The sequence below is a fragment of the Scyliorhinus canicula genome, chromosome 20 (assembly GCF_902713615.1).
Source record: "Scyliorhinus canicula chromosome 20, sScyCan1.1, whole genome shotgun sequence".
Classification (NCBI taxonomy): domain Eukaryota; kingdom Metazoa; phylum Chordata; class Chondrichthyes; order Carcharhiniformes; family Scyliorhinidae; genus Scyliorhinus; species Scyliorhinus canicula.
The window spans coordinates 52491809-52518319 of record NC_052165.1 but is presented as its reverse complement, the minus strand read 5'-3'; the positions used below and the strand labels follow the sequence as shown (position 1 = coordinate 52518319).

At 48.2% G+C, this 26511-nt stretch overlaps 1 protein-coding gene across 4 annotated transcripts in view; it reads left to right on the top strand.

The window, feature by feature from the left end:
• cacna1c (calcium channel, voltage-dependent, L type, alpha 1C subunit) overlaps nt 1–26511 on the top strand; it is a 1225933-nt gene that overhangs the window by 301871 nt on the left and 897551 nt on the right. For all 4 annotated transcript variants that reach the window (XM_038780480.1, XM_038780479.1, XM_038780478.1 and 1 more), the window contains exon 6: nt 26222–26374. In XM_038780480.1, coding sequence (XP_038636408.1) covers nt 26222–26374 — 153 coding nt within the window. The remainder of the gene's footprint in view (nt 1–26221; nt 26375–26511) is intronic.

Below are 26511 nucleotides of genomic sequence, written 5' to 3'. Positions count from 1 at the left end.
AGAGCTAGCTAAGGTAGAGTGGGAACAAAGACTTTATGGTGAAACAGTTGAGGAACAGTGGAGAACCTTCCAAGCGATTTTTCACAGTGCTCAGCAAAGGTTTATACCAACAAAAAGGAAGGACGGTAGAAAGAGGGAAAACCGACCGTGGATATCTAGGGAAATAAGGGAGAGTATCAAATTGAAGGAAAAAGCATACAAAGTGGCAAATATTAGTGGGAGACTAGAGGACTGGGAAATCTTTAGAGGGCAACAGAAAGCTACTAAAAAAGCTATAAAGAAGAGTAAGATAGATTATGAGAGTAAACTTGCTCAGAATATAAAAACAGACAGTAAAAGTTTCTACAAATATATAAAACAAGAAAGAGTGGCGAAGGTAAATATTGGTCCTTTAGAGGATGAGAAGGGAGATTTAATAATGCGAGATGAGGAAATGGCTGAGGACCTGAACAGGTTTTTTGGGTCAGTCTTCACAGTGGAAGACACAAATAACATGCCAGTGACTGATGAAATGAGGCTATGACAAGTGAGGACCTTGAGATGATTGTTATCACTAAGGAGGTAGTGATGGGCAAGCTAATGGGGCTCAAGTAGACAAGTCTCCTGGGCCTGATGGAATGCATCCCAGAGTGCTGAAAGAGATGGCTCGGGAAATTGCAAATGCACTAGTGATAATTTAACAAAATTCACTAGACTCGGGTGGTCCCGGCAGATTGGAAATTAGCAAACATGACACCACTGTTTAAAAAAAGGAGGTAGGCAGAAAGCGGGTAATTATAGGCCAATTAGCTTAACTTCGGTAGTAGGGAAGATGCTGGAATCTATCATCAAGGAAGAAATAGCGAGGCATCTAGATGGAAATTGTCCCACTGGACAGACGCAGCATGGGTTCATAAAGGGCAGGTCGTGCCTAACTAATTTAGTGGAATTTTTTGAGGACATTACCAGTGCGGTAGATAACGGGGAACCAATGGATGTGGATTTCCAGAAAGCCTTTGACAAGGTGCCACACAAAAGGTTGCTGCATAAAATAAAGATGCATGGCATTAAGGGTAAAGTGGTAGCATGGATAGAGGATTGGTTAATTAATAGAAAGCAAAGAGTGGGGATTAATGGGTGTTTCTCTGGTTGGCAATCAGTAACTAGCGGTGTTCCTCAGGGCCCACAGTTGTTCACAATTTACATAGATGATTTGGAGTTGGGGACCAAGTGCAATGTGTCCAAGTTTGTAGATAACACTAAGATGAGTGGTAAAGCAAAACGTGCTTTATAAAGAGGAATTTTGATAGGTTAAGTGAATGGGCTAGGGTCTGGCAGATGAAATACAATGTTGCCAAATATCAGGTTATCCATTTTGGTAGGAATTACAGCAAACGGGATTATTATTTAAATGATAAAATATTAAAACATGCTGCTGTGCAGAGAGACCTGGGTGTCCTAGAGCATGAGTCGCAAAAAGTTGGTTTATAGGTGCAACAGGTGATTAAGAAAGCAAATGGAGTTTTGTCCCTCATTGCTAGAGGGATGGAGTTTAAGACCAGCGAGGTAATGCTGCAATGGTATAAGGTGTTAGTGAGGCCACACCTGAAGTATTGTGCTCAGTTTTGGTTTCCTTACCTGAGAAAGGACATACTGGCGCTGGAGGGTATGCAGAGGAGATTCACTAGGTTATTCCCAGAGTTGAGGGGGTTGGATTATCAGGAGAGGTTGAGTAGACTGGGACTGTACTCATTGGAATTTAGAAGGATGCGGGGAGATCTTATAGAAACATATAAAATTATGAAGGGAATAGATAGGATAGATGAGGGCAGGTTGTTTCCACTGGCGGGTGAAAGCAGAATTAGGGGGCATAGCCTCAAAATGAGGGGAAGTAGATTTAGGACTGAGTTTAGGAGGAACTTCTTCACCCAAAGTGTTGTGAATCTATGGAATTCCCTGCCCAGTGAAGCAGTTGAGGCTCCTTCATGAAATGTTTTCAAGATAAAGATAGATAGTTTTTTGAAGAATAAAGGGATTAAGGGTTATGGTGTTCGGGCCGGAAAGTGGAGCTGGGTCCACAAAAGATCGGCATGATCTCATTGAATGGCGGAGCAGGCTCGAGGGGCCAGATGGCCTACTCCTGCTCCTAGTTCTTACGTTCTTATGTTAGTGAGGGGTGTGTGATATATCAGAGTGTAACAGTGAGGGGTGTCAGATATATCAGAGTGTTACAGTGAGGGGTGTGGGGTATATCAGAGTGTTACAGTGAGGGGTGTGGCGTATATCAGAGTGTTACAGTGAGGGGTGTGGCGTATATTAGAGTGTTACAGTGAGGGGTGTGGCGTATATCAGAGTGTTACAGTGAGGGGTGTGGGGTATATCAGAGTGTTACAGTGAGGGGATAAAGATAGATAGTTTTTTGAAGAATAAAGGGATCAAGGGTTATGGTGTTCGGGCCGGAAAGTGGAGCTGGGTCCACAAAAGATCGCCATGATCTCATTGAATGGCGGAGCAGGCTCGAGGGGCCAGATGGCCTACTCCTGCTCCTTGTTCTTATGTTCTTATGACCAGAACATATGCATGTGGTTAGCCATGCCCCCAGAACACCGCTCAAACCGATTGTCCACCTCTGGAAAAAGAACTGCTCATCCTCTCCTTGGTTAGGTGTGCCCTAAAACACTATCTTAAGCTGGATCAAGCCCAATCTTGCACAAAAGAACATGTAGTTCACCCTGCGAAGGGCCGCACTCAACACCTCATCATCTACTATGGGCCTCAGCTCCTCCTCCTACTTCACTTTCACTCTATCCATTGAGCTTACCTCTTCTGAAAGGATTTGCCCATAGATTCCCGACGTGTTCCCTTCCTCTGACCCCACAAGTAAAAGGATATATTCCATTAGAGATGTCGGCGGCACCACTGTGAAAGTCGGGAAACTCTTCTGTACTAAATTCCGACGCTGGAGATATAAATGAGTTTGATTCCAAGAGCCCATACTTCACCATTAATTCTAATCTGGCAAATCACCTCTCCAAAAACACGTCTCCAATTCTCTCTCAACATGGTGTCCAGCCTCGCCAGATCAAACAGGTGATTGGAACAAATAGGGACCAACTTGGACAAAGACCCAAGCCTAAAAAGCTGTGTGTGCTGCCTCCATATCCTCTGGGTCACTACTCCACCCCAGCTACTTTTCTTTATTGGCCACCCAGTAATAAAAAAGCAAATTTGGTGGCGCAAGGCCCCCAGACTGTCTGTCCCTCTGTAAAACTGTTCTACGAGTCTTGCCCACCAAATAAAATACATTATCAAACTGTTTACCCTCCCGAAAAAGGATTTAGGGGGAAGACAGGAAGACATTGAAATAAAAACAGAAACTTTAGCAGAATTTTGATTTTGATAGACTGGACCCTGCCCATCAAGGACAAAGACAAGGTAATCCCACCTTTGCAGATCCGATTTGATCGTACTCACCACACTGGTGTAATTCAATTTATGGAGCTGTGCCCAGTCCTGGGCAACCCAGACACCCAAATAACTGAAGCTTGATCTGGCAAGACAAAAGGAAAGCCTCCCCCCCCCCCCGCACCCCTGCCCCCGTTGGCTCCTCACCCCGTTGGGGCCATGGTAAAAACCCTTAACCAGATTCAACTTCAATCCAAAGCTCATCAGAAGCTCCATAATATCTCCCAATGTGGGGACTGGGTCCCTCACATAAATCAGCAAGTCATTGGCGCATAGGGCATGGGCATTTAGGGGCATCCTATGCTCCACACCACCTACCCCCTCCTCAATTATCACCTTCCATTTCCTTGAAGCCCTTAAAGCCACAGCCAAGGGCTCAATCGTCAATATAAATAGGAGGGGAGACATCAGGTATCCCTGCCAGGTTCCCCTACCCAATTGAAAGTACCCTGAGTTCAAATAATTGGCACATACACTAGCCACTGCACAGTCCTTGTGGAGATAAAGTCCCGTCTTCACAATGAGGATACTCTCCATTATGTTGTGTCGCAATACAGCGAGCTAAATGGGATAGACTTCAAACAGCACCCCCTAGCCAAGCTGTTCAGTGCAGCTACAACACTGGCATCTACCCGGCAATGTGAAAAATTGCCCAGGTGTGTCCTGTACACAAGAAAGAGACAAATCCAACCCAGTCAATTACCGCCCTATCAGTCTACACTCCATCATCAGCAAAGTGATGGAAGGAGCCATTAACAGTGCTACCAAGCGGCACTTATTCGGCAATAACCTGCTCACGGACGCTCAGTTTGGTTCCGCCAGGGTCACTCAGTTCCTGACCTCATTGCAGCATTGCTCCAACCTGGACAAAAGAGCTGACTGCAGGGGTGAGGTGAGAGTGACTCAGCAAGCAGCATTTGACCGAGTATGGCATCAAGGAACCCTAGCTAAACTGGAGTCAATGGGAATTGGGGGAAAGCTCTCTGCTGGTTGGAGTTATACCTGGCACAAAGGAAGATGGTTGGAGGTCTATCATCTCAGCTCCAGGACATCACTGCAGGAATTCTTCATGGTAGTGTCCCAGGCCCAACAAGCTGCTTCATCAATGACCTGTCTTCCATTATAAGGTCAGACGTGGGGATGTTTGCGGATTCCTGCACAATATTCAGCACCATTCGCGACTCCTCAGATAATGAAGCAATCCGTGTCCAAATGCAGCAAGACCTGGACAGTATCCAGGCTTGGGCTGACAAGAGTCAAGCTACATTCGCGCCACACAAGTGCCAAGCAATAACCATCTCCTACAAGAGAAGCTCTAACCATCACCACTTGACATTCAATGGCATTACCGTCGCTGAATCCCCACAATCAACATCCTGGGGTTTACCATTGATCAAATACTGAACTGGATGAGCCACATTAATACTGTGGCTACCAGGGCAAAGAACAAAGAAAAGTACAGCACAGGAACAGGTCCTTCGGCTTTCCAAGCCTGCGCTGACCATGCTCCCAGTCTAAACTAAAATCTTCTACACTTCCGGGGTCCGTATCCCTCTATTCCCATCCTATTCATGTATTTGTCAAGACGCCCTTTAAACGTCACTATCCTCCCTGCTTCCACCACCCCCTCCGGCAGCGAGTTCCAGGCACCCACTACCCTCTGTGTAAAAACTTGCCTCGTACATCTCCTCTAAATCTTGCCCCTTGCACCTTAAAGCTATGTCCCCTCGTAATTGACCCCTCTACCCTGGGAAAAAACCCCTGACTATCCACTCTGTCTATGCCCCTCATAATTTTCTATACCTCTATCAAGTCGCCCCTCAACCTCTGATGTTCCAGTGAGAACAAACTGAGTTTTTTCAACCTCTCCTCATAGCTAATACCCTCCATACCAGGCAACATCCTGGTAAATCTCTTCTGCACCCTCTCCAAAGCCTCCACATCCTTCTGGTAGTGTGATGACCAGAATTGAACACTATACTCCAAGTGTGCGAACTAAGGTTCTATACAGTTGCAACATGACTTGCCAATTTTTATACTCAGTCCCCTGTTCAGTGAAGGCAAGCATGCTGTATGCCTTCTTAACTACCTTCTCCACCTGTTTTTCCACTTTCAGTGACCTGTGGACCTGTACACCTGATCTCTCTGACTGTCAATACTCTTGAGGGTCCTACCGTTCACTATATATTCCCCACCTGTATTAGACCTTCCAAAATGCATTACCTCACATTTGTCCGGATTAAACTCCATCTGCCATCGCTCCGCCCAACTCTCCAAATGATCTAAATCCTGCTGTATCTTCTGACTGGCCTCATTGCTATCCGCAATTCCACTAACCTTTGTGTCATCTGCAAACTTACTAATCAGACCAGTTACATTTTCCTCCAAATCATTTATATATACTACGAACAGCAAAGGTCCCAGTACTGATCCCTGCGGAACACCGCTAGTCACAGCCCTCCAATCAGAAAAGCGCCCTTCCATTGCTACTCTCTGCCTTCTATGACCTAGCCAGTTCTGTATCCATCTTGCCAGCTCACCTCTGATCCCGTGTGACTTCACCTTCTGTACCAGTCTGCCATGAGGGACCTTGTCAAAGGCCTTACTGCAGTCCATATAGACAACATTCACTGCCCTACCTGCATCAATCATCTTTGTGACCTCCTTGAAAAACTCTATCAACTTAGTGAGACACGACCTCCCCTTCACAAAACTATGCTGCCTCTCGCTAATACGTCCAATTGCTTCCAAATGGGAGTAGATCCTGTCTCAAAGAATTCTCTCCAGTAATTTCCCTACCACTGACGTAAGGCTCACCATCCTGTATTTCCCTGGATTATCCTTGCTACCCTTCTTGAACAAAGAAACAATATTGGCTATTCTCCAGTCCTCCGGGACATCACCTGAAGATAGTGAGGTTCCAAAGGCATATCAAATGCTCGGAATCCTTATCTTCTTTTTAACAAAAGGGAAATTGATGCCTGCACCAGTGTGACGGGGAGGGAGCCCTGGTCAGAGTCATGAAACACATGCTCCTATAGCTACGAAGACCTCCACAGGACCTAATGGTACCTCCAACTCTTTGTGCTCCCCCTTCCCCACCACCAGAAATTCCAGACTCTTCAAAAATGCTGACATCTCCAAGCTCCCCTCAGGGGTGCTGACCTGTAAAGATTCTTATAGAAAAATTCAAATCTGCCCTATCTGAGGCCGACACCAGCTTGCAATTTTAATCCCTGACTTGAATGATCTCCTGGGAAACTACCTGCCGCCTCAACTGCTGAGCCAGGAAATGGCTGGCCTTCCAATATTCATAAATGACCCCTCGAACGCCGCAACTGGCATACTGCCTACCCGTAGACAACAAATGGAACTGCATCTATTTCATCCTATTTGCCAGGAGCTCCCAGCTACGCTCACTCGAATATTTGCAGTCCATCTCCAGAATATCGCCAGCTAGCTTCTGCCCCTCTTATCTTACTTCCCTATTCATGTGCGCCTTGTATGACATAAAATCCCTTCTAATTAGGCTTTCAAGACCTCCCACAGGGTGGAAGGCGAGACAGACCCGGTCCCATGAACCTTACATACTCATCCATCGCCTTAGAAATGCTCCCACAAAACCTTTTATCCACCAGTAACCCTACGTCCAGCCTCCATGCCGAACATTAAATAGGCCCATCTCTAAGACCAAATCCACCAAGTGCAGAGCATGGTCCAAAATGAATATAGCTGAATATTCTGCTTTACTCACCCTGGGAAGAAGAGACCTACGCATCAAAAATAAGTCTATCCTGGAGTATACCTTATGAACTGGGGAAAAGAACAAGAACTCTTTACATCCCGGATACATGAATTGCCATGGGTCCACCTGTATTCATTGTCTGCAGGGGGTGAAAGGCCAACATGTTAGCATGCTGCGTATTCTAGTGCCGAACAAGGTTCAATGGGTGACATGCTGGCCTTGGTTGGCTCTGAGACCCTGCCCCCGCATGTCCTCCCCCACCTGTGCACCCCTGGCCCCATTGGTGCCTGGTAGCCCTGGTGCCCATCCCTGCTGCCAGGGGTACTGTCGGCTGGCACTACCCATGCCAGCTGTAAATTCCGCAACCCCCGTGCAGCACTGTCCTGTAGGGGCTACTGTGGCGTTGCCCTGGATGGACAGTGTGGTGCCTCGCCGGCGGATGCTAGCCGGTTGGCAGGGTGGTATGACAGGAGCTGGCATGTGTGGGTGGTGGGGTAGGGGCACTGATAAGGCCGGTGGAACTCTGCATAACCAGGGGACATGGTGTGTGGTCAGTGGTGTGTCCAGCAAGATTTTCTTTTAATATATTGTATTCCAAACGTATATGAAAAGTTTCAACAGATAGACAATTCAGGAAACAAACTTCTCAACACACAACCATCCAGTTTGTACAGATTCCCCCCCTGCCCCTCCCGAAAGAACAACTCCTCAAACACGGTCACGAACAACCCCCACCTTGCCTCCAAACTCTCCTCAGAACCCCTTAACTCATATTTTATCTTTTCCAGCTGAAGGAAGTCATATAAGTCACCTAGCCAGGCCACCCCCCGGTGGCGTCGCTGACCGCCACTCCAATAAAATTTGTTACCAGGCAATCAGAGAGGTGAAGGCCACAGCATCAGCCTACCTGCCCACCATCAGCTTCGGCATCTCCAATATCCCACATATCGACACCAAAGGGTCTGGCTCAACATCCTCCCCCACTATCCTTGCTAGCGTCGTGAACACTCCCGCCTAGAATCTCCAAATTCTTGCAGTCCCAGAACATCTGTGTGCGGTTTACTGGTCCTTGCCCACACTTCTCACACTCGTCTGCCACCCCCTGAAAGAACCTATTCATTCTTGTCCGCGTCATATGTACACTGTGTACGACCTTGAACTGTATCAGGCTCATCCTTACGCCGTGGTTTTCACACAACGGCATTAACACCGACACTGTATGTTCTATGTATCTATGTATGTACCTCTATCCTAAAATGCCTCCTCAGCTGGTTCCAAATCTTCACCGTGGACTGCACCACGCTATCTGATTGCTGTAATTGGCAATGCCGCCATCACCATTGCCCTTTTGCTGGACCCCTTCAGGATTCCTCCTCCATCCTATCCCATTCTACCCCCCCTCATTCGCACCATTGCCTCACCTTCTCCACATTCGCCGCCCAATGGTATTGGAGCAGGTTCGGCAATGCCAACCCCACTCTGCTGCCTCTGTACAAGATCTTCCTAACCCTTGGCACCTTCCCTGCCCATACAAAGTCCAAAATAATCATGTCCAGTTTCTGAAAGAAGGCCTTTGGTATAATGATCAGGAGTGTCTGAAATGTGAACAGGAAACTCGGCAGAATGTTCATCTTCACCACTTGGACCTTCCCTGCCAAAGCCAAGTGCAGCATGTCCCACCTCTTGAGATCCTCCCTAGCCTCCTCCAACAGTTTTGTTAAATTCCATTTGTGAAGCATCGCCATTCCCTTGCCACCTGAATCTCCAGGTATCTAAAACTCTCTGGCCAACTTAAATGGAAACCCCCCCTTAAATTTGCTCACCGACCCAACTTATTCACCAGGAACACTATGCTTTTCTCTACATTTAACATATCCCGACAACGTCCCAACAAGCCCATGATCCTCTCCATGCTCTCCAGCGGGACCGAAACATAAAATAGTAGGTTGTTCGCTTAGAGCGACACCTGATTCTTCCTTCGTCCCCTCGTAATCTCTTCTCACTCTGTCGACCCATAAGAGCCAATGTCAGAGGCTCTATAGTCAGTGCAAACAACAGCGGCAACAGCGGGCACCCCTGCCTTGTTCCTCTCTGTAGTTCAAAGTTCCGTGAACCCATGTTCACGGTAGCACCAGTGGATAGCACGGTGGCTTCACAGCGCCAGGGTCCCAGGTTCGATTCCCTCACTGGATCACTGTGCGGAGTCTGTACATTTTCCCTGTGTCTGTGTGGGTTTCCTCTGGATGCTCCTGTTTCCTCCCACAGTCCAAAGACTTGCAGGTTAGGTGGATTGGCCATGATAAATTGCCCTTAGTGACCAAAAAGGTTAGGAGGGTAATTGGGTTACAGGCATAAGGTGGCAGTGAGGGCTTAAGTGGGTCGGTGCAGACTCGATGGGCCGAATAGCCTCCTTCTGCACTGTATGTTCTTTGTTTATGTCATTAGTCCGCACACACGCCCCCGGTGCCACATATAACAGGCTAAACCATGCCACAAACTTCGGTCCAAATCCAAACATTCCAAAGAGCTCAAACAGATGCCGCCACTCCACCCGGTCGAATGCCTTCTCTGCATCCATGGATACCACCACCTGCGGTACCTGTGCTCGCAACATTTAATAGCCTGCTTGTAAGATAAGATTGGTGGAGTTGCAGATAGCGAGGAGGACTGTCAGAGAATACAACAAAATATAGATAGATTGGAGAGTTGGGCAGAGAAATGGCAGATGGAGTTCAATCCAGGCAAATGTGAGGTGATGCATTTTGGAAGATCAAATTCAAGAGCGGACTATATGGTCAATGGAAGGGTCCTGGGGAAAATTGATGTACAGAGAGATCTGGGAGTTCAGGTCCATTGTACCCTGAAGGTGGCAACGCAGGTTGATAGAGTGGTCAAGCAGGCATACAGCATGCTTGCCTTCATCAGACGGGGTATTGAGTACAAGAGTAGGCAGGTCATGTTACAGTTGTATAGGACTTTGGTTAGGCCACATTTGGAATACTGTGTGCAGTTCTGGTCGCCACATTACCAGAAGGATGTGGATGCTTTGGAGAGGGTGCAGAGGAGGTTCACTAGGATGTTGCCTGGTATGGAGGGTGCTAGCTATGAAGAAAGGTTGAGTAGATTAGGATTGTTTTCGTTGGAAAGATGGAGGTTGAGGGGGGACCTGATTAAGGTATACAAAATTATGAGATGTATGGACAGGGTGGATAGCAACGAGCTTTTTCCAAGAGTGGGAGCGTCAGTTACAAGGGGTCACAATTTCAAGGTGAGAGGGGGAAAGTTTAAGGGAGATGTGCATGGAAAGTTTTTTACGCAGAGGGTGGTGGGTGCCTGGAACGCTTTACCAGCGGAGCTGGTAGAGGCGGGCACGATAGCATCATTTAAGAGGCATCTAGACAGGTATATGAACGGGCGGCAACAGAGGGAAGTAGACCTTGGAAAATAGGAGACAGGTTTAGATAAAGGATCTGGATCGGCGCAGGCTAGGAGGGCCGAAGGGCCTGTTCCTGTGCTGTAATTGTCTTTGTTCTTTGTTCTATATTGCTGGAAAGCTGCCTGCCCTTTTCAAAGCCTATTTGGTTCTCTGCAAGCATCCACGGGACACAACATTCCATCCTTCTCGCCACCCACTTAGCCATCACTTTCATGTCCATATTTAACAACGATATGGGCCTATATGACCCACATTCCAGTGGGTTCCTCCCCTTTTTTGGTATTAACGTGATCGTTGTCTGCGTCATTGTCTCTGGCAGCTCCCCCTTTTCAACGCCTTATTAAATGCCACCAATGGTTGTGGTGCCAGGTCCGTCACAAACTCCTTATAAAATTCCGCAGGGTAGCCATTGGGCCCCAGAGTCTTCCCTGACCTTATACTGTCCAACATCTCCCCCAGACCCAGGGGCTCCTCCAGCGCTTGCCTCTTCTCTTCCTCCAACTGTAGAAACTAAGAACCGTTCCCATGTCCCCCTCTTCACCCACTGGGTCTGCCCTGTACAGCTCCTTATAATAATTCCTAAACATCTAATTTATCTTCCCCAGCTCCGACACCACATCCCCATCTTCAATATTTTGCTGGATGCGGCCTGTCTCCATAGTTGATGCACTAACATTCGACTCGCCTTCTCCCTGTATTCGTACCGCACCCTTGCACTACGGAGCTGTGCTACCGCCCTCCCCGTTGTCAGCTTATCAAATTGCCCCTGTATTTTTTCCTCCCTGTCAATCCCTCCATGGTGGGCACCCTCAAGTATTCCGTATGTACCTCTAGCACTCATTCATTAGCTGTTCATATTCCACCTTCCTTTCCCTATTCCCTTGAATGAGATAATCTCCCCTCGGACCAACGCTTTTAGTGCTTCCCAAAAAGTGGCACCGACACCTACCAGTTTTGGTTAAATTCTACATAATCTTTAATCACAACCCGCACTTTGTCACAAAACCCTTTATCTGCCAACGATCCTGAATCGAGCCTCCACTTTGGTCTCTGCTCCTGTCCCAATCTACGCGGAATCTCCTGCCAATGAGGCAAATGGTCCGAGGTTACTATCCCCGTGTACTCTGCCCCCTTCACTCTGACCAAAATCGCCCGGCTCACCACAAAAAAGTCAATTTTGGAATATATCCTGTACACCTGCGGGAAAAAAGGAATACTCCCTTCCCCTTGGGCTCTTGAAATGCTACAGAGCCACCATACATATCTTTTCTATAAACCCAGCCAGCTCCTTTGCCATTTGTATCCTACTCATTGATCTGGGGCTCGATCTATCCACCCTCGGCTCTAGGACACAAATAAAATCTCCTCCCATAATTAACTGGTGCGTGGCCCAGTCCGGGATCACTACCAGCAACCCGTTCATAAAACCGACATCATCCCAATTCGGTGCACACACATTTAACAACACCACCGCGTCCCTCCTAATACCCCACTCACAATCATATATCTCCCACACGGGTCCGTCACTTTCTTCGCGCCCACAAATCCCGTTTTCTTACTCATCAAAATTACCACCACCGCAACTTCAAATCAAACCCTGAGTGGAAAACCTGACCCACCCACCCCTTTCTTAGCCTAACCTGGTCGTTCTCGCGGAGGTGCGTCTCCTGCAGAAAGACCTCCTCAGCTTTCAAGCTCCTAAGGTGCGTAAGGACTTGAGATCTTTGGACTGGTCCATTGAGCCCCAGCACATTCTGTATTATCAGACATATTAGGGGCTTACGCCTCCATTGCCCTCTACTGTCCGACATACTTCCCTTTTGCCTCTACCCCCGCTAAGTTCACCCTATACCTGGCCCATCCAAGATGGCCCCTTTCTCCTCCCCGACCATGTTTCTTCTCCCAGGTGGCCTTATTGCATCAGCCTCCCTTCCCCCCGCTCCCTCCCACCTACAGCCACCCCTCTCGGCCTTCTCCCCCACCTCACTTCCATTCACCAGCATTACCTGCCAGCATGGCAACTCGTGCCCAAAGGCTCCTCCGACAGACCTCCCACCCCTCCCCCACCCTCTGATCTGGGAAGAAGACGACCGCTGACCCTCCCCATCCAAACATACTCATCTTGAATCACAGGTCACCTTCCCCAAGAACAAACAAAAAAGAAAAGAAAACAAAACCCCAGACAGCGGGAGGCAGCCATCCCCTTGCAAACTTTTCACCCCTGCTACCCTTTGTCAATCCAACAGTAAAAAAAAAGCAAAAACCCCTCCACATCAGAGGAAAAGAACCCCCCCCCCCACTCCCTCCCCTCCAACCCCCACTCTACCCGTAATTCCAATTACTTCAAAGTGCCAGCACCTCAGTCTCCCAGAATTGTTCAGTTCAATTCTCCCCCAGTTTATGCTTCTTGATAAGGTCATTGGCTTCTTCTGGGGTCGTAAAATAGTATTCCCAGCCTTCATACGTCACCCAAAGCTTTGTTGGGTGGGGCACCCCAAACCTGGTCTGCCGTCGATATAGCACCGCGGAGGCTTTGTTGAACCCTGCCTGCCATTTGGCAAGCAAAGCTCCAATGTCCTGGTACATTCTGACCTTCTTCCCCTCCCATTTACTGTTGCGCTTCTCCCTGGCACACTGCAGAACCTTCTCTTCTCCACAAACTTATGGAGCCTCACAATCACTGCCCACGGTGGCTCTCACACTCTAGGCTTCTGCCTTAGAGACCTGTGCACTCTGTCCACTTCAGGGGCCTTGTCCAATACCCCCTCTGCCACAAGCCCTGCAGTATCCTCGCAAGGTACCTCATTGCACTCGCACCTTCCACTCCTTCAGGCAGGCCCACTATCTGCAAATTCTGCCGTCTCAATCTATTTTCCTGCTCCTCCACCTTTCCTTTCAACATCTTGCAAAGGTCTCCTAAGAGCCCCACCTCCACCTCCAGTGCCACCACCCGACAGCTGAGGTCCGATATCACCCTCACAATCTCTCGGATCTGCGACCTCTGTGCCTCCAAGCATTTTTCCACTTTTTCCATCGATCCCTTCAGGGGTGCCACAGCCCCTTCTATGGCCTTTGACCGATACTCCTGCATCTCCTTCCTCTGCTGGCGGAAGTCTTCCTTGATGAAGGCCATCAACTGTTTTATCTGGGACTTCGTGACTTGCACTGAACCATCCCCCTCGACCATCCTTCCACTGGACTATATGTCTCTTCCAACTCCTTGGCCAGGTCTTTCACCTTCGGCCAGATTTGGTAACCAGCAGTGGTAACCACTACGGGGGGAACTTCTCCTCCGACCTTTAGTTACATTTTTCCATCGAAGTTGCACCCAATTTCAAGTAAAAAGAGCTCTTTTCTACGCCTTCAATAAGGAGCTGCCCTGTGTGCTACCACTCACACCATGGCCGCCACCAGATGTCTGGGTGTGCAGCAAAATGGCTACCTTGGAAGCCGCAGCAATGGTCATCCATGCCTGGACACCCGGTCCCGTGAGGGGTCACCCCAACCCCATGGCCTGTCCCCGGTCACCCCCATCACACGCAGTGTCCCCCGGCCAGTGTCAGGACCGGCAGCCCACGGTGGTGCCTCTGCATGTCCTCCCTCCTCTCTCTTCCTCACAGCCACGGCGCCTGCTTCCCGATTTTTAAAAGCACAAGTGAACCTTGCCATCAGGAATTTCCTCCGGTGGAGGCGGAGGATCGCGGAGACCCCTGAGATTACCGGTCAAGCCCACTAGCGTTTACTGAACTTGCAGAGTGGAACGCATTGACATCGCTGTCGAGTCACTGGAGAACTACAATTTGACGTAAACCTGGTGCCCGACACGATTTCGGCCTGAAGACCAATTCTTGGCCGATGGAGAATCCTGCCCCTAACTTTTACTTTTTTTATAAAACATGGAGGAACAGAATCACAGGTCTGCGAATTAGTTTTAACAACAGGAAAAAATGTTTATTAAATATGAAAAGTTGGATTATTATGCAGTTGAAAAGAAATGCTTTCATTTTGTTGACATATGAAGTAGTGCTGCTTGACTGCTTCTATAAGGATCATTATCATAGTGGGGGGGGGGGGGGGTCTGTAAGTTCACAGTTTAATTGACAGTTCCAACTGGTTATGAAGAAATTAACTGTCTTTTATGTGTGACTATGAACACAGTGTTTGTTTTGATAAGTAATTCAGTACTTCAAGGAAATATGTATTTTAAGTGGATTAAGTATTTGAAGGAATTTAAATATTATCAGTGAGAGTTTTTAAATATAGTGAAGTCTGGAATATACATAAAACTTTATCTTATATCCCAATGGATCTTGAGGTATGCTTACGGTAGGTACTTTTGGCAAGGAGGCTGTAAGGGAAAGGGGTGATATGTGTGTGGGGGGCGGGTGCATGGTTTGGAATATGCTGGCATTAAGTTGGCATAGCAGCTATGAAGGGCAATCAAAGTGAGTGTGGGGCAGAGATTGGCACAAAAGGTATGAGAGACCATGGCTGGTTGGTGGGCATGAGTTGGCATGGATGGTTCATGGGAAGTATGAAGGGTGAGGGCTGGAGGGCATTTTTCTGTTCTTTTTTTGATTTTACTGCAACTGGACCAAAGTCCCAGAATACAGAGGTGAGCCTTTTAAACAGCATGCCTTTTCACCGAGCAGCCCTTGTGGTAGCCTCCGAACTCTTTCTGGGGTGGAGGGCTGAAGAAAACTGGCTATTTCAGAGAGGTAAAAGGGTAATTGATTTAGCCACTTTAATGCAAATGCTAAAGCCCAGTTTAAAATCTGTTTTAAAATGGATTTCATCACATAACTTCAAGCATAACTTAGATTACAAAAACACACAGCTTGCAGAATTTGCAGTGGCAAAGCACAGAATTTGAAACATCCCAAAAAGCTAGCTAAAGCTTATGCAACATTATACTGAAGGCCAAATTGACATTATAGTTCATATGAGTTCTGCCATTGTTCAAATGAACAGAATCGCAGAGTTCAGTACATATCAATTTAATGATAAGAGCAGAGTTTGCATTCCAACACACATTTAAGAATTCCACATGCAACATTTATATTAAGTTTAAAAGTTCAACAAGATAATGTTGCACGTTGATGATTGACAACTAACCATCCAACCAAATGCATTTGAGACCCATCCAAGCCAATCCGCACATTGCAGGGGTAGGGAAAGATGGAGTTAGACTGATAACATTTTCCTTGAAGATAGAGGTTCGGGAAGCCATTTTCCATCCAGGATCCCTCTATACCTTTCATCTAACTACTCGCTATTGTCATGTGAGAGTACCTTTAAAAAATCGGAGTTTATAAATGGGTGTGTATATGAGTACCTGTAGTGCGAGTACCTTTAAGAAATGTGTGTTTATTACTGCAGTGATGTCAGAGTGTGGGTGGAGCTGGGCTGTCTGTCAGCTTTTTACTTTCGTTTTAGGCTGTTTGCTGCAATGTGTGTTTTAGTTTTGTTTTCAGAGCTGGATAGCTGCAGTCACTGCCAGAAGATCTATTAGAGTCTCTCTCTCTAATCTAAAGACTGTAAATCGATCCTGATGATTTAAAACTAATAACAGTAGTGACTTTAACCTGATGTACTTCTGGCAAAAGGTGTTTTAAGTCTTATGGATGTTAAAAGAAAAGCTTAAAGGATTACTTTGTGGGTTGCATTTGAATTAATGTTTGCTAAGATGTTCACTGTATGTTTTAAAAAGGTCAACTTGAGTTCATAAAATAAACATTGTTTTGCTTTGAAAAATACTTTTTCATTTCTGCTGTACCACACCTGTAGAGTGGGCCGTGTGCTCCCCATACCACAATCTAGTAAAAGTTGTGGGTCAGGTGAATTCCATGATACACTTTGGGGTTCTCTAAATCCTGGCCCATATCAAACTGGGGGCTCAAGCAGGATAAAAGTCTATCTATTGGATTGGCTTTGTGAACTTAAAGACAGTGAGGGATGAGCACATTCTGCTTGCTTTTCAGGTGTGGTATTATAGTTTTAGTAGGAAGTGTGTTGTGGACAATGGCTCTTTCAGAGGCTCTGACGTTTTTGGGGGTGGAGACAGTCACACGCAGTACCTTACGGACAGAGACTAAAAGCAGACTGTTAGATTTGGCAAAAACATTGCAGTTAACATTACCTGACAAAATGCAAAAAGATGAGGAAATTATGGCGGTGGCTAAGCATTTAAAGTTACCTGAGATACAGTTTGACTCATTGGAAATGGCAAAAATTCAGTTACAAATTAAACGAATGGGAGATGAGAAAGAATTAAAGCAGCTTGAATACGAAAGAGAGAGAGAGGAAAGAGAAAGAGAGAGAGAGGAAAAAGAGAATGAAGAAAGAAAAACAGAAAGAATAGCCTTAGCAGAACAAAAAGAAAGAGAAAGGGAGATACAGATCAGGGCAAAAGATAAAGAGAGAGAGTTTGAATTTAAGAAAATGGCCATGAAACATGACAATCAGTTAAAATTGGCAGACGTAGGGCAGCACGGTGGCCTAGTGGTTAGCATAACCGCCTCACGGCGCTGAGGTCCCAGGTTCGATCCCGGCTCTGGGTCACTGTCCGTGTGGAGTTTGCACATTCTCCCCGTGTCTGCGTGGGTTTCGCCCCCACAACCCAAAAATGTGCAGAGTAGGTGGATTGGCCACGCTAAATTGCCCCTTAATAGAAAAAATAATTGGGTAATCTAAATTAAAAAAAAAAAAAAAAATTGGCAGACGTAAAGGGGAACGTACAGTTGGTGGATAATGATGAGGATAGTGAGAAAGAGCGTCAAAGTCGATGGCTTGGTGGGGATCTATTTAAATATGTCCAAGCATTGCCAAGGTTTAATGAGAAGGAGATAGAAACCTTTTTCATTTTATTTGAGAAGGGAGTTAAACAAATGAAATGGCCACAGGACATGTGGGTATTACTGATTCAAATAAAGCTGGTAGGTAGAGCTAGTGAAGCGTTTGCATCACTACCGGAGGAGGTATCTGGTTCGTATGAGGAGGTGAAAAAATCCATCTTAAGTGCATATGAACTAGTGCCTGAAGCCTACAGACAAAGGTTTAGAAATTTAAGGAAAGGATTTGGTCAAACATACATGGAGCTTGAAAGGCTCAAACAGAGTAATTTTGATAGGTGGAGAAGGGTTTTGAAAATAGACCAAACGTATCAAGCTCTCAGAGAAATTATGCTTTTGGAGGAGTTTAAAAATTCAATCCCTGATGTAGTGAGAATTCATGTGGCAGAGCAGAGGGTTAAAACTGCGAGATTAGCAGCAAAAATGGCAGATGGTTTTCATAAATAAAAGCTTGGTTTCCCACATCAGTTTCAGCCTGTGAGAGATAGAAACTGGGAAGGTGATCTGATGGAAGATAATAAGGAGAGTGTACCTCAGATGAAAAAAAGAAATCCAGGAGGGTGGAAAAGAAATAAAAAATTTCAAACATTTTCACTGGAATAAACTAGGCCACGTAAAGTCACAGCGTTGGTGGTTGAAGAAAAGCACTGGGAAGGCTGATGTGGTAAAACAGGATAAGACAGTCGGGTTTGTTAAAGTGGTAAAGGAAAGCCCAAGTGAAGCGAAGGAGGTGCAAAAGATTGTACTGCCTGATCAAGAGGTGATTGATAAGAAGGTGCCAGGTCTTTTTAAATAATTTACTTCTGTGGTAAAGTTTACTCATGTGTATCAGGAGGAGCAGGTAAAGAAGTCACAATATTAAGAGATATGGGAGCTAGTCAATCTTTAATAGTAAGAGATGAGGAGTTATGTAGTTTGGGAAGAATGTTGCCTGAAACGGTGGTAATATGTGGAATTCAGGGTGAGAGGAGGTGTGTTCCATTATATAAGGTAAGGTTGGAAAGTCCAGTTAAGAGTGGTGAAGTGGTAGTAGGAGTAATAGAGAAGCTATCTTGTCCAGGAATACAGTTTATCTTGGGTAATGATGTAGCTGGATCGCAGGTAGGAGTGATGCCTACTGTGGTGGATAAGCCAGTGGAAAATCAGACAACTAAAGTGTTGAAGAACGAATATCCTGAGATTTTTCCAGATTTTGTAGTAACAAGGTCGCAAAGTCACTGTTTAAGACAAGATGAGAAATCAAAGAGTGAAGGTGAAGTTGAAGTGCAATTATCAGAAACGATTTTTGATCAGATGGTTGGAAAAGAACAAGAACAGGTGAAGGATGAGGCGGATATTTTTAGTTCTGGAAAATTGGCGGAGTTACAACAAAAAGATATAGAAATAAAACGGATGTATCAGAAAGCAAACATGGGAGAGGAATCTGAGTGTACACCAGAGTGTTATTACCGTAAAAGTGATGTCTTGATGAGAAAATGGAGACCTTTACAAATGCAGGAGGATGAAAAGTGGGCAGAAGTTCATCAAGTAGTATTGCCGGTAGGGTATAGAAAGGAGGTGTTGTGATGGAGGTCAGGTGAACTCCATGATACACTTTGGGGTTCTCTAAACCCTGGCCCATAACACCTTACTCTAATATGTAGAGCACTCACATGGTCCTGACATGATTACTTACTTATTTTTGTTGGATTTATCTACTATTTAATCTACAGCCAACATTCAAATGCACATTCTAAAAAATATCATTACCATTTGGCTGATATAATTAACTAAAAGTTTTGGATAATGTCGGACTTTGGGAATACTGAAAGTGAAATGTAAGGTTTTACGAGTCATTTGATTATTTTAGCTGGTGTAAGTGAATTGCAAAACATTTCCACATCTTCAATACAAGTAATCTGTTCTATTAATATAAATTTGTAAAGACCCAAGGCTTATTTTTGTAAGTAGATTATGAAATTGTTTAAAAATACCTTTTTATGAAGCTTCCGGTTGCGGCTATGACCAGCTAAGTCGCACGTTTGGCTGCTCCTGCTACAAAGGTGTTTTCGGGCCGATTGGAGGGCCCCAACGGCGCTGTAAGGACAAATCCCGGTGGGGAAAGGCTCCCTGAAGAGAACCAGACCAACTTTATGGTCGGTACCCGGAGTGGGGTGGTAAAGAAAGCAACAGCAGCTCCCAAAAAAAAGCGGGGGAAGAAGACCAAAATGGCGGCCGGTGGTGCACCCGAGGAATGGAGGAAATGGGCGGAGGAGCAGCAGGCCGCTCTCCTGCGCTTCTTTACGGAGCTGAAAATGGAGCTCTTGGAGTCAATGAATGCGACGACCACCAGGCTGATGGGAGCCCAGGCGACCCAAGAGGCGTCGATTCGGGAGCTGCAACAGGAGATGACTGCGAGGGAGGAGGAGGCCACGGTCCTCGTGGGAAAGGTAGAGGTGCACGAGGCACTCCACCTGAAATGGCAGAGCCGTTTTGAGGAGCTGGATACCCGAATGAGGCGGAAGAACCTGAGGATCTTGGGCCTGGCAGAAGGCCTGGAGGGGTCAGACCTCCCGGGATATGTAGCAGAAATGCTGAGCTCCCTGATGGGGGCAGGGGCCGTCCCTTCGCCCCTGGAGCTGGAAGAGGCCTACAGGGTCATGGCTAGGAGGCCAAGAGCAAATGAGCCCCCGAGGGCGGTGCTGGTGCGGTTCCAGCGACTCAGCGACCGTGAGAGAGTGCTGGAGTGGGCCAAGAGGGAAAGGAGCAGCAAGTGGGAGAATTCGACGGTGAGGGTCTACCAGGACTGGAGTGCGGAGGTGGCAAAGCGGCGGGCCCGGTACAACCGGACGAAGGCGGTGCTACATGCAAAACGGATCAGGTTCGGAATGCTGCAGCCAGCGCGCTTGTGGGTCACCTACAAGAACCAACACCACTATTTTGAGTCCCCAGAGGAGGCGTGGGCCTTTGTACAGGAAGAGAAACTGGACTCAAATTAGACCCAGGGGATACTTGGCGGCCGTAGCCGCTCGGGTACTTTCAGCTGAATTCTTTGTTTGGATTTTGAACTCTTGCTGTGGTTTTTCTTCTGAGGTTTTTTCCCCCTTTGCCAACTTCCCTTAGTTATTGTTATTGTGGTTATTCATGGTTATTTATGGTTATTTATGCTGTTTGGCAGAGGGCGACTGTTAAGTACAATGTTATTTGTTATTTATCTGTTATTTATAATGTTAAGTTGGGGAGGCGGGACGGGGGGGAGAGCAGATCGGGGATATGGGCTCCTAGGGGGGGTTCTTTACAGGCATGGACGGGGACGGGGGTGGAACTGAAGATGGCGGGGTGGGGTGTGGCAGGGCGAAAGCGCGGGCTTTCCTCTGTTTTCCCGCGCGCGGGGCAGAGGAGGGGGGAGGGGAGGAGTGCGGGGCGTGGCTAGCAATGGCGACCTTTCCCGCGCTGGAGCGGGGCCAGGGAGGAGTGGCAAGGGGGGGGAGGCCCCCCCTTCCGAGCCGGGAGGAGTCGGAGTGTGGCAGGAGCAGCCGGGTCAGCGTGAACCAGCTGACTTACGGGAGTACGATGGAGGGTACATCGCGGCTAGGAGGGGTCCTAGCCTGGGGGGGGGGGGGGGGGGGGGGGGGGGGGTTAGGGAGGGACACCGGGTTGCTGCTGAAAAGACCAGAAACGGGAAGTGGAGGACTGGAGAGGTGGGGGGAGGGAGACATCGCCATGGGGAGCGGGTCAGAAGGGGAGGGTCGACCCGGGGCGAGCAGGGAACAGGACATGGCTAATCGGCAGGGGAGGGGGGCGGGTCGTCCCGCGACCCGGCTGATCACTTGGAACGTGAGGGGGTTGAATGGGCCGGTCAAGAGATCAAGGGTATTCTCACACCTGAAGGGACTGAAGGCTGATGTAGCAATGTTACAGGAGACCCATTTGAAGGTAGTGGACCAGGTTCGCCTGAGAAGGGGGTGGGTGGGACAGGTGTTCCACTCTGGATTGGACGCAAAGAACCGGTGGGTGGCGATTCTGGTGGGAAAGAGGGTGTCGTTCGTGGCGGAGGAGGTGGTGGCGGATAAGGAGGGTAGGTATGTGATGGTGAAGGGTAAGCTGCAGGGGGAGAAAGTGGTGATGGTCAACGTATATGCCCCGAACTGGGATGACGCGGGTTTTATGAGGCGCCTATTGGGCCTCATTCCGGGACTGGAGGCAGGGGGCTTGATCATGGGGGGGGACTTTAACACAGTGCTGGACCCCGGGCTAGACAGATCGAGTTCAAGGACCAATAGGAGGCCGGCAGCGGCAGAAGTGCTGAGGGGGTACATGGAGCAGATGGGAGGAGTAGACCCATGGAGGTTTGGTAGGCCGAGGGCGAGGGAGTATTCCTTTTTCTCCCACGTCCATAGAGTGTACTCCAGAATCGATTTCTTCGTGTTGAGCAGGGGGCTGATCCCGAGGGTACGGGAAGCTGAGTACTCGGCCATTGCGATCTCTGATCATGCACCACATTGGGTGGATGTGGAAATGGGGGAGGCGCGGGACCAGCGCCCGCTGTGGCGGCTGGATGTGGGGCTGTTAGCGGACGACGAGGTGTGTAAAAGGGTCCGGAAGAGCATCGAGAGCTATCTGGACTTGAATGACACGGGTGAGGTGCAGGTGGGGATGGTCTGGGAGGCCCTGAAGGCAGTGATCAGGGGAGAGCTGATCTCCATAAGGGCGCACAGAGAAAGAAAGGAGAGGCAGGAGAGGGAGAGGCTGGTGGGGGAGCTATTGGAAGTGGATAGGAGATATGCGGAGGCACCAGAGGAGGGGCTGCTGGGAGAACGGCACAGCCTGCAGGTCAAGTTCGACCTGCTGACCACCAGGAAGGCAGAGACGCAGTGGAGAAGGGCACAGGGCGCGGTCTATGAGTATGGGGAAAAGGCGAGCAGGATGCTGGCACACCAGCTTCGCAAACGAGATGCGGCTAGGGAGATTGGGGGAGTGAAGGAGAGGGGCGGGAAGGTAGTGCAAAAGGGGCAAGAAGTGAACGGGGTCTTCAGGGATTTTTACAAGGAGTTGTATCGGTCTGAGCCGCCGACGAGGAGAGGGGGAATGGAGGACTTCCTAAACAAATTGAGGTTCCCAAGGGTCCAGGAGGGGCTGGTAGAAGGGCTGGGGGCGCCAATAGGGCTAGAGGAGCTAGTCAAGGGAATAGGTCAGATGCAAGCGGGGAAGGCGCCGGGGCCAGATGGGTTCCCGGCGGAATTCTATAAGAAAAATGTGGACTTGGTGGGACCGGTACTGGTACGAGCTTTTAATGAGGCGCGAGAGGGGGGGGTTCTGCCCCCGACAATGTCGCAGGCACTGATCTCCCTGATATTGAAGCGGGATAAAGACCCCGTGCAGTGCGGGTCCTACAGGCCTATCTCGCTTCTGAACGTGGATGCCAAGTTGCTGGCAAAGATCCTGGCAGCTAGAATAGAGGATTGTGTGCCAGGGGTAATCCATGAGGACCAGACGGGGTTCGTGAAGGGGCGGCAGCTCAACACGAACGTGCGGAGATTGCTGAATGTAATTATGATGCCGGCAGTGGAGGGGGAGGCTGAGATAGTGGTAGCGCTGGACGCGGAGAAGGCATTCGATAGGGTGGAGTGGGAGTACCTGTGGGAGACGTTGGAACGGTTTGGGTTTGGGGAAGGGTTTATTAAGTGGGTGAAGTTGCTCTACTCGGCCCCGACGGCGAGTGTAGTGACAAACGGGAGGAGGTCGGAGTATTTCGGGCTCCACCGAGGGACCAGGCAGGGATGTCCTCTATCCCCCCTACTTTTCGCACTGGCGATTGAACCGTTGGCGATGGCACTGAGGGGTTCAGGGGGGTGGAGAGGACTGACTAGGGGAGGGGAGGAACATCGAGTATCGCTGTATGCGGATGATCTACTGCTGTACGTGGCAGACCCAGAAGGGGGAATGCCGGAGATAATGGAACTATTAGCAGAGTTTGGGGACTTTTCGGGGTACAAACTAAATTTGGGCAAAAGCGAGGTTTTTGTGATACACCCGGGGGACCAGGGAGAGGGTATTGGGAGACTCCCCTTCAAGCGAGCAGGAAAGAGCTTTAGGTACTTAGGGGTGCAGGTGGCAAGGAACTGGGGGACCCTCCACAAGTTGAACTTTTCCAGGCTGGTGGAACAGATGGAGGAGGAATTTAAGAGGTGGGACATGGTACCGTTGTCGCTGGCGGGGAGGGTGCAGTCAATCAAAATGACGGTCCTCCCAAGGTTCTTGTTTTTATTTCAGTGCTTGCCCATCTTCCTCCCTAGGGCCTTCTTCAAAAAGGTGACGAGTAGCATCATGAGCTACGTGTGGGCGCATGGCACCCCAAGGGTGAGGAGGGTCTTTTTGGAGCGGAGTAGGGACAGTGGAGGGCTGGCACTACCCAATCTTTCGGGGTACTACTGGGCGGCAAATGTGTCAATGGTGCGCAAGTGGATGATGGAAGGGGAGGGGGCAGCTTGGAAACGAATGGAGAGGGCGTCCTGTGGCAACACAAGCCTGGGGGCCCTAGTAACGGCACCATGGCCGCTCCCCCCCACGAGGTACACCACGAGCCCGGTGGTGGCGGCCACCCTCAAGATATGGGGGCAGTGGAGGCGACATAGGGGGGAAATGGGAGGTCTGTTGGCGGCGCCAATAAGAGGGAACCATAGATTCATCCCGGGGAACATCGACGGGGGATTTCAGAGCTGGTACAGGGTGGGCATACGGCAGCTGAAGGACCTGTTTATAGAGGGGAGGTTTGCGAGCCTGGGAGGGCTGGAGGAGAAGTTTGAGCTCCCCCCGGGAAACATGTTCAGATATTTACAAGTGAAGGCATTTGCTAGGCGGCAGGTGGAGGGGTTTCCCCTGCTCCCCAGTAAGGGGGCGAGCGATAGGGTGCTCTCGGGGGTCTGGGTCGGAGGGGGGAAGATATCAGACATCTACAAGATAATGCAGGAGGCGGAAGAAGCATCAGGGGAGGAGCTGAAAGCCAAGTGGGAAGGGGAGCTGGGAGAGCAGATAGAAGACGGGACGTGGGCGGATGCACTGGAGAAGGTCAATTCTTCCTCCTCGTGTGCGAGGCTGAGCCTCATTCAATTTAAGGTGCTGCATAGAGCTCACATGACGGGGACAAGGATGAGCCGGTTCTTTGGGGGTGAGGACAGGTGTGTCAGATGTCTGGGAAGCCCAGCGAACCATGTGCATATGTTCTGGGCATGTCCGGTGCTGGAAGGGTTCTGGAAGGGGGTGGCAAGGACGGTGTCGAAGGTGGTGGGGTCCAGGGTCAAACCAGGATGGGGGCTTGCGATCTTTGGGGTCGGGGTAGAACCGGGGGTACAGGAGGCTAGGGAGGCCGGAATACTGGCCTTTGCGTCCCTAGTGGCTCGACGAAGGATATTAATTCAATGGAAGGACGCGAGGCCTCCAAGCGTTGAAACTTGGATTAACGATATGGCTAGCTATATTCAGCTAGAAAGGATCAAATTTGCCCTGAAGGGTCGGTACAGGGATTCTCCAGGCGGTGGCAACCTTTCCTTGACTTTTTAGATCAGAGATAGACGTTCGGGGTCGTGGCAGCAGCAACCCGGGAGAGGGGGGGGGGGGGAGGGAGGGGGGGGAGGGGAGGGGGGGGGGAGGGAGGGGGGGGCAGCAAGGGGCGTGGGGGGACATGCACGACTGTAACGCGGGCAAGTCTGCTTGCTGCTCATGTCTGAAACTGTAGGCTGCCTTGTTTGTTAAGGTTGCCTGGGGGGGGGGGGGGGAGGACTGGTGCGCGCGAGAGGGCGGGTGAGGGAGGGGACATTTGCCTAGAGGGATTGTGTTGTAAATAATTTAAAAAATTAGTAGGGGTAAATGTTTGTATGGAAAAACTCTTTCAATAAAAATTATTTAAAAAAAATAAAAAATACCTTTTTATGTGTATTTTCCAAAGTTGGGCTTAAAAATAAGTTTAATCAAAATTGTATTTAATTCAGAAATTTTGGTTCTGCTTTCATTGAAGACCCACACTGCCCACCTTAGCTCCAGTCCATAAACTCCATTCCAATTCCTTTCAGGATTAATCATCCAGTACGAGTGAAAATTTGGGATCTCCCAGAAACTCTGAAAGGGCCTCACACCAGCTTTAAGCTGCTGTGACTTCTATGATGGCATTTTAAGGATAGAAGGGAGGACATTTTCCAGGGAAACCTGGGATGTCGCCGATATGCTGTAGGGAGGCAGAATATCAGTCAACAATAATTTAAAGGACCACTCTAAATTGGGTGGAAGGAATATCTATTTCCACACCAAATTCCAGTCTCAGCCTCGCTCACTCTGGACAGGTCCAGGGGATTTGGTGCTTTATTTTTTTATAAATTACTTTTCGGCATTATTGTTACAGTAAGTATTATTTTTTGAACAAAAATCATAAATTAAACTTGTCTTTGCTGGACTCACATCACACTTTTTCAAATAGGTCTCATTAGAACACTGCAGAAGTCATTCCCCTTTTATCCAAGTATCAGGAAGTGTACATTTTCAATTTGAAAACACAATTTGGAAGAATCAAACATTTGGAAGAATCAAACATAGAACCAACTGGCTCATCCTCTTTGATGATCACTCGCTAACGAGTATGAACTGACTGTTCAAATTTAAAATACAAAGTTAGCTTTTTTGAATTATTCGCTATTCACCACTAATTTTGAGATTTCAACCATTGAAAATTTGTCATATATTCTCTAAAATAAAATCCGCTTTTTGTGTTTTCAGGCCTCCAGGTGGTGTTAAATTCAATCATCAAGGCCATGGTCCCATTGCTACATATTGCTTTGTTGGTGCTGTTTGTAATCATCATCTATGCCATTATAGGATTAGAACTCTTCATGGGCAAAATGCACAAGACCTGCTTATTTATTACAACAGGTAAGAATATTGGTAACTGATATATATATGGCATAGCCTATTACTATTATTTAAACCATATATTTGTAGAGTGTTATGAACTGGTTAGGGATCAGTAACTTATTGTTTAAAGTAAACATGAGAAATAGGAGTAGGAA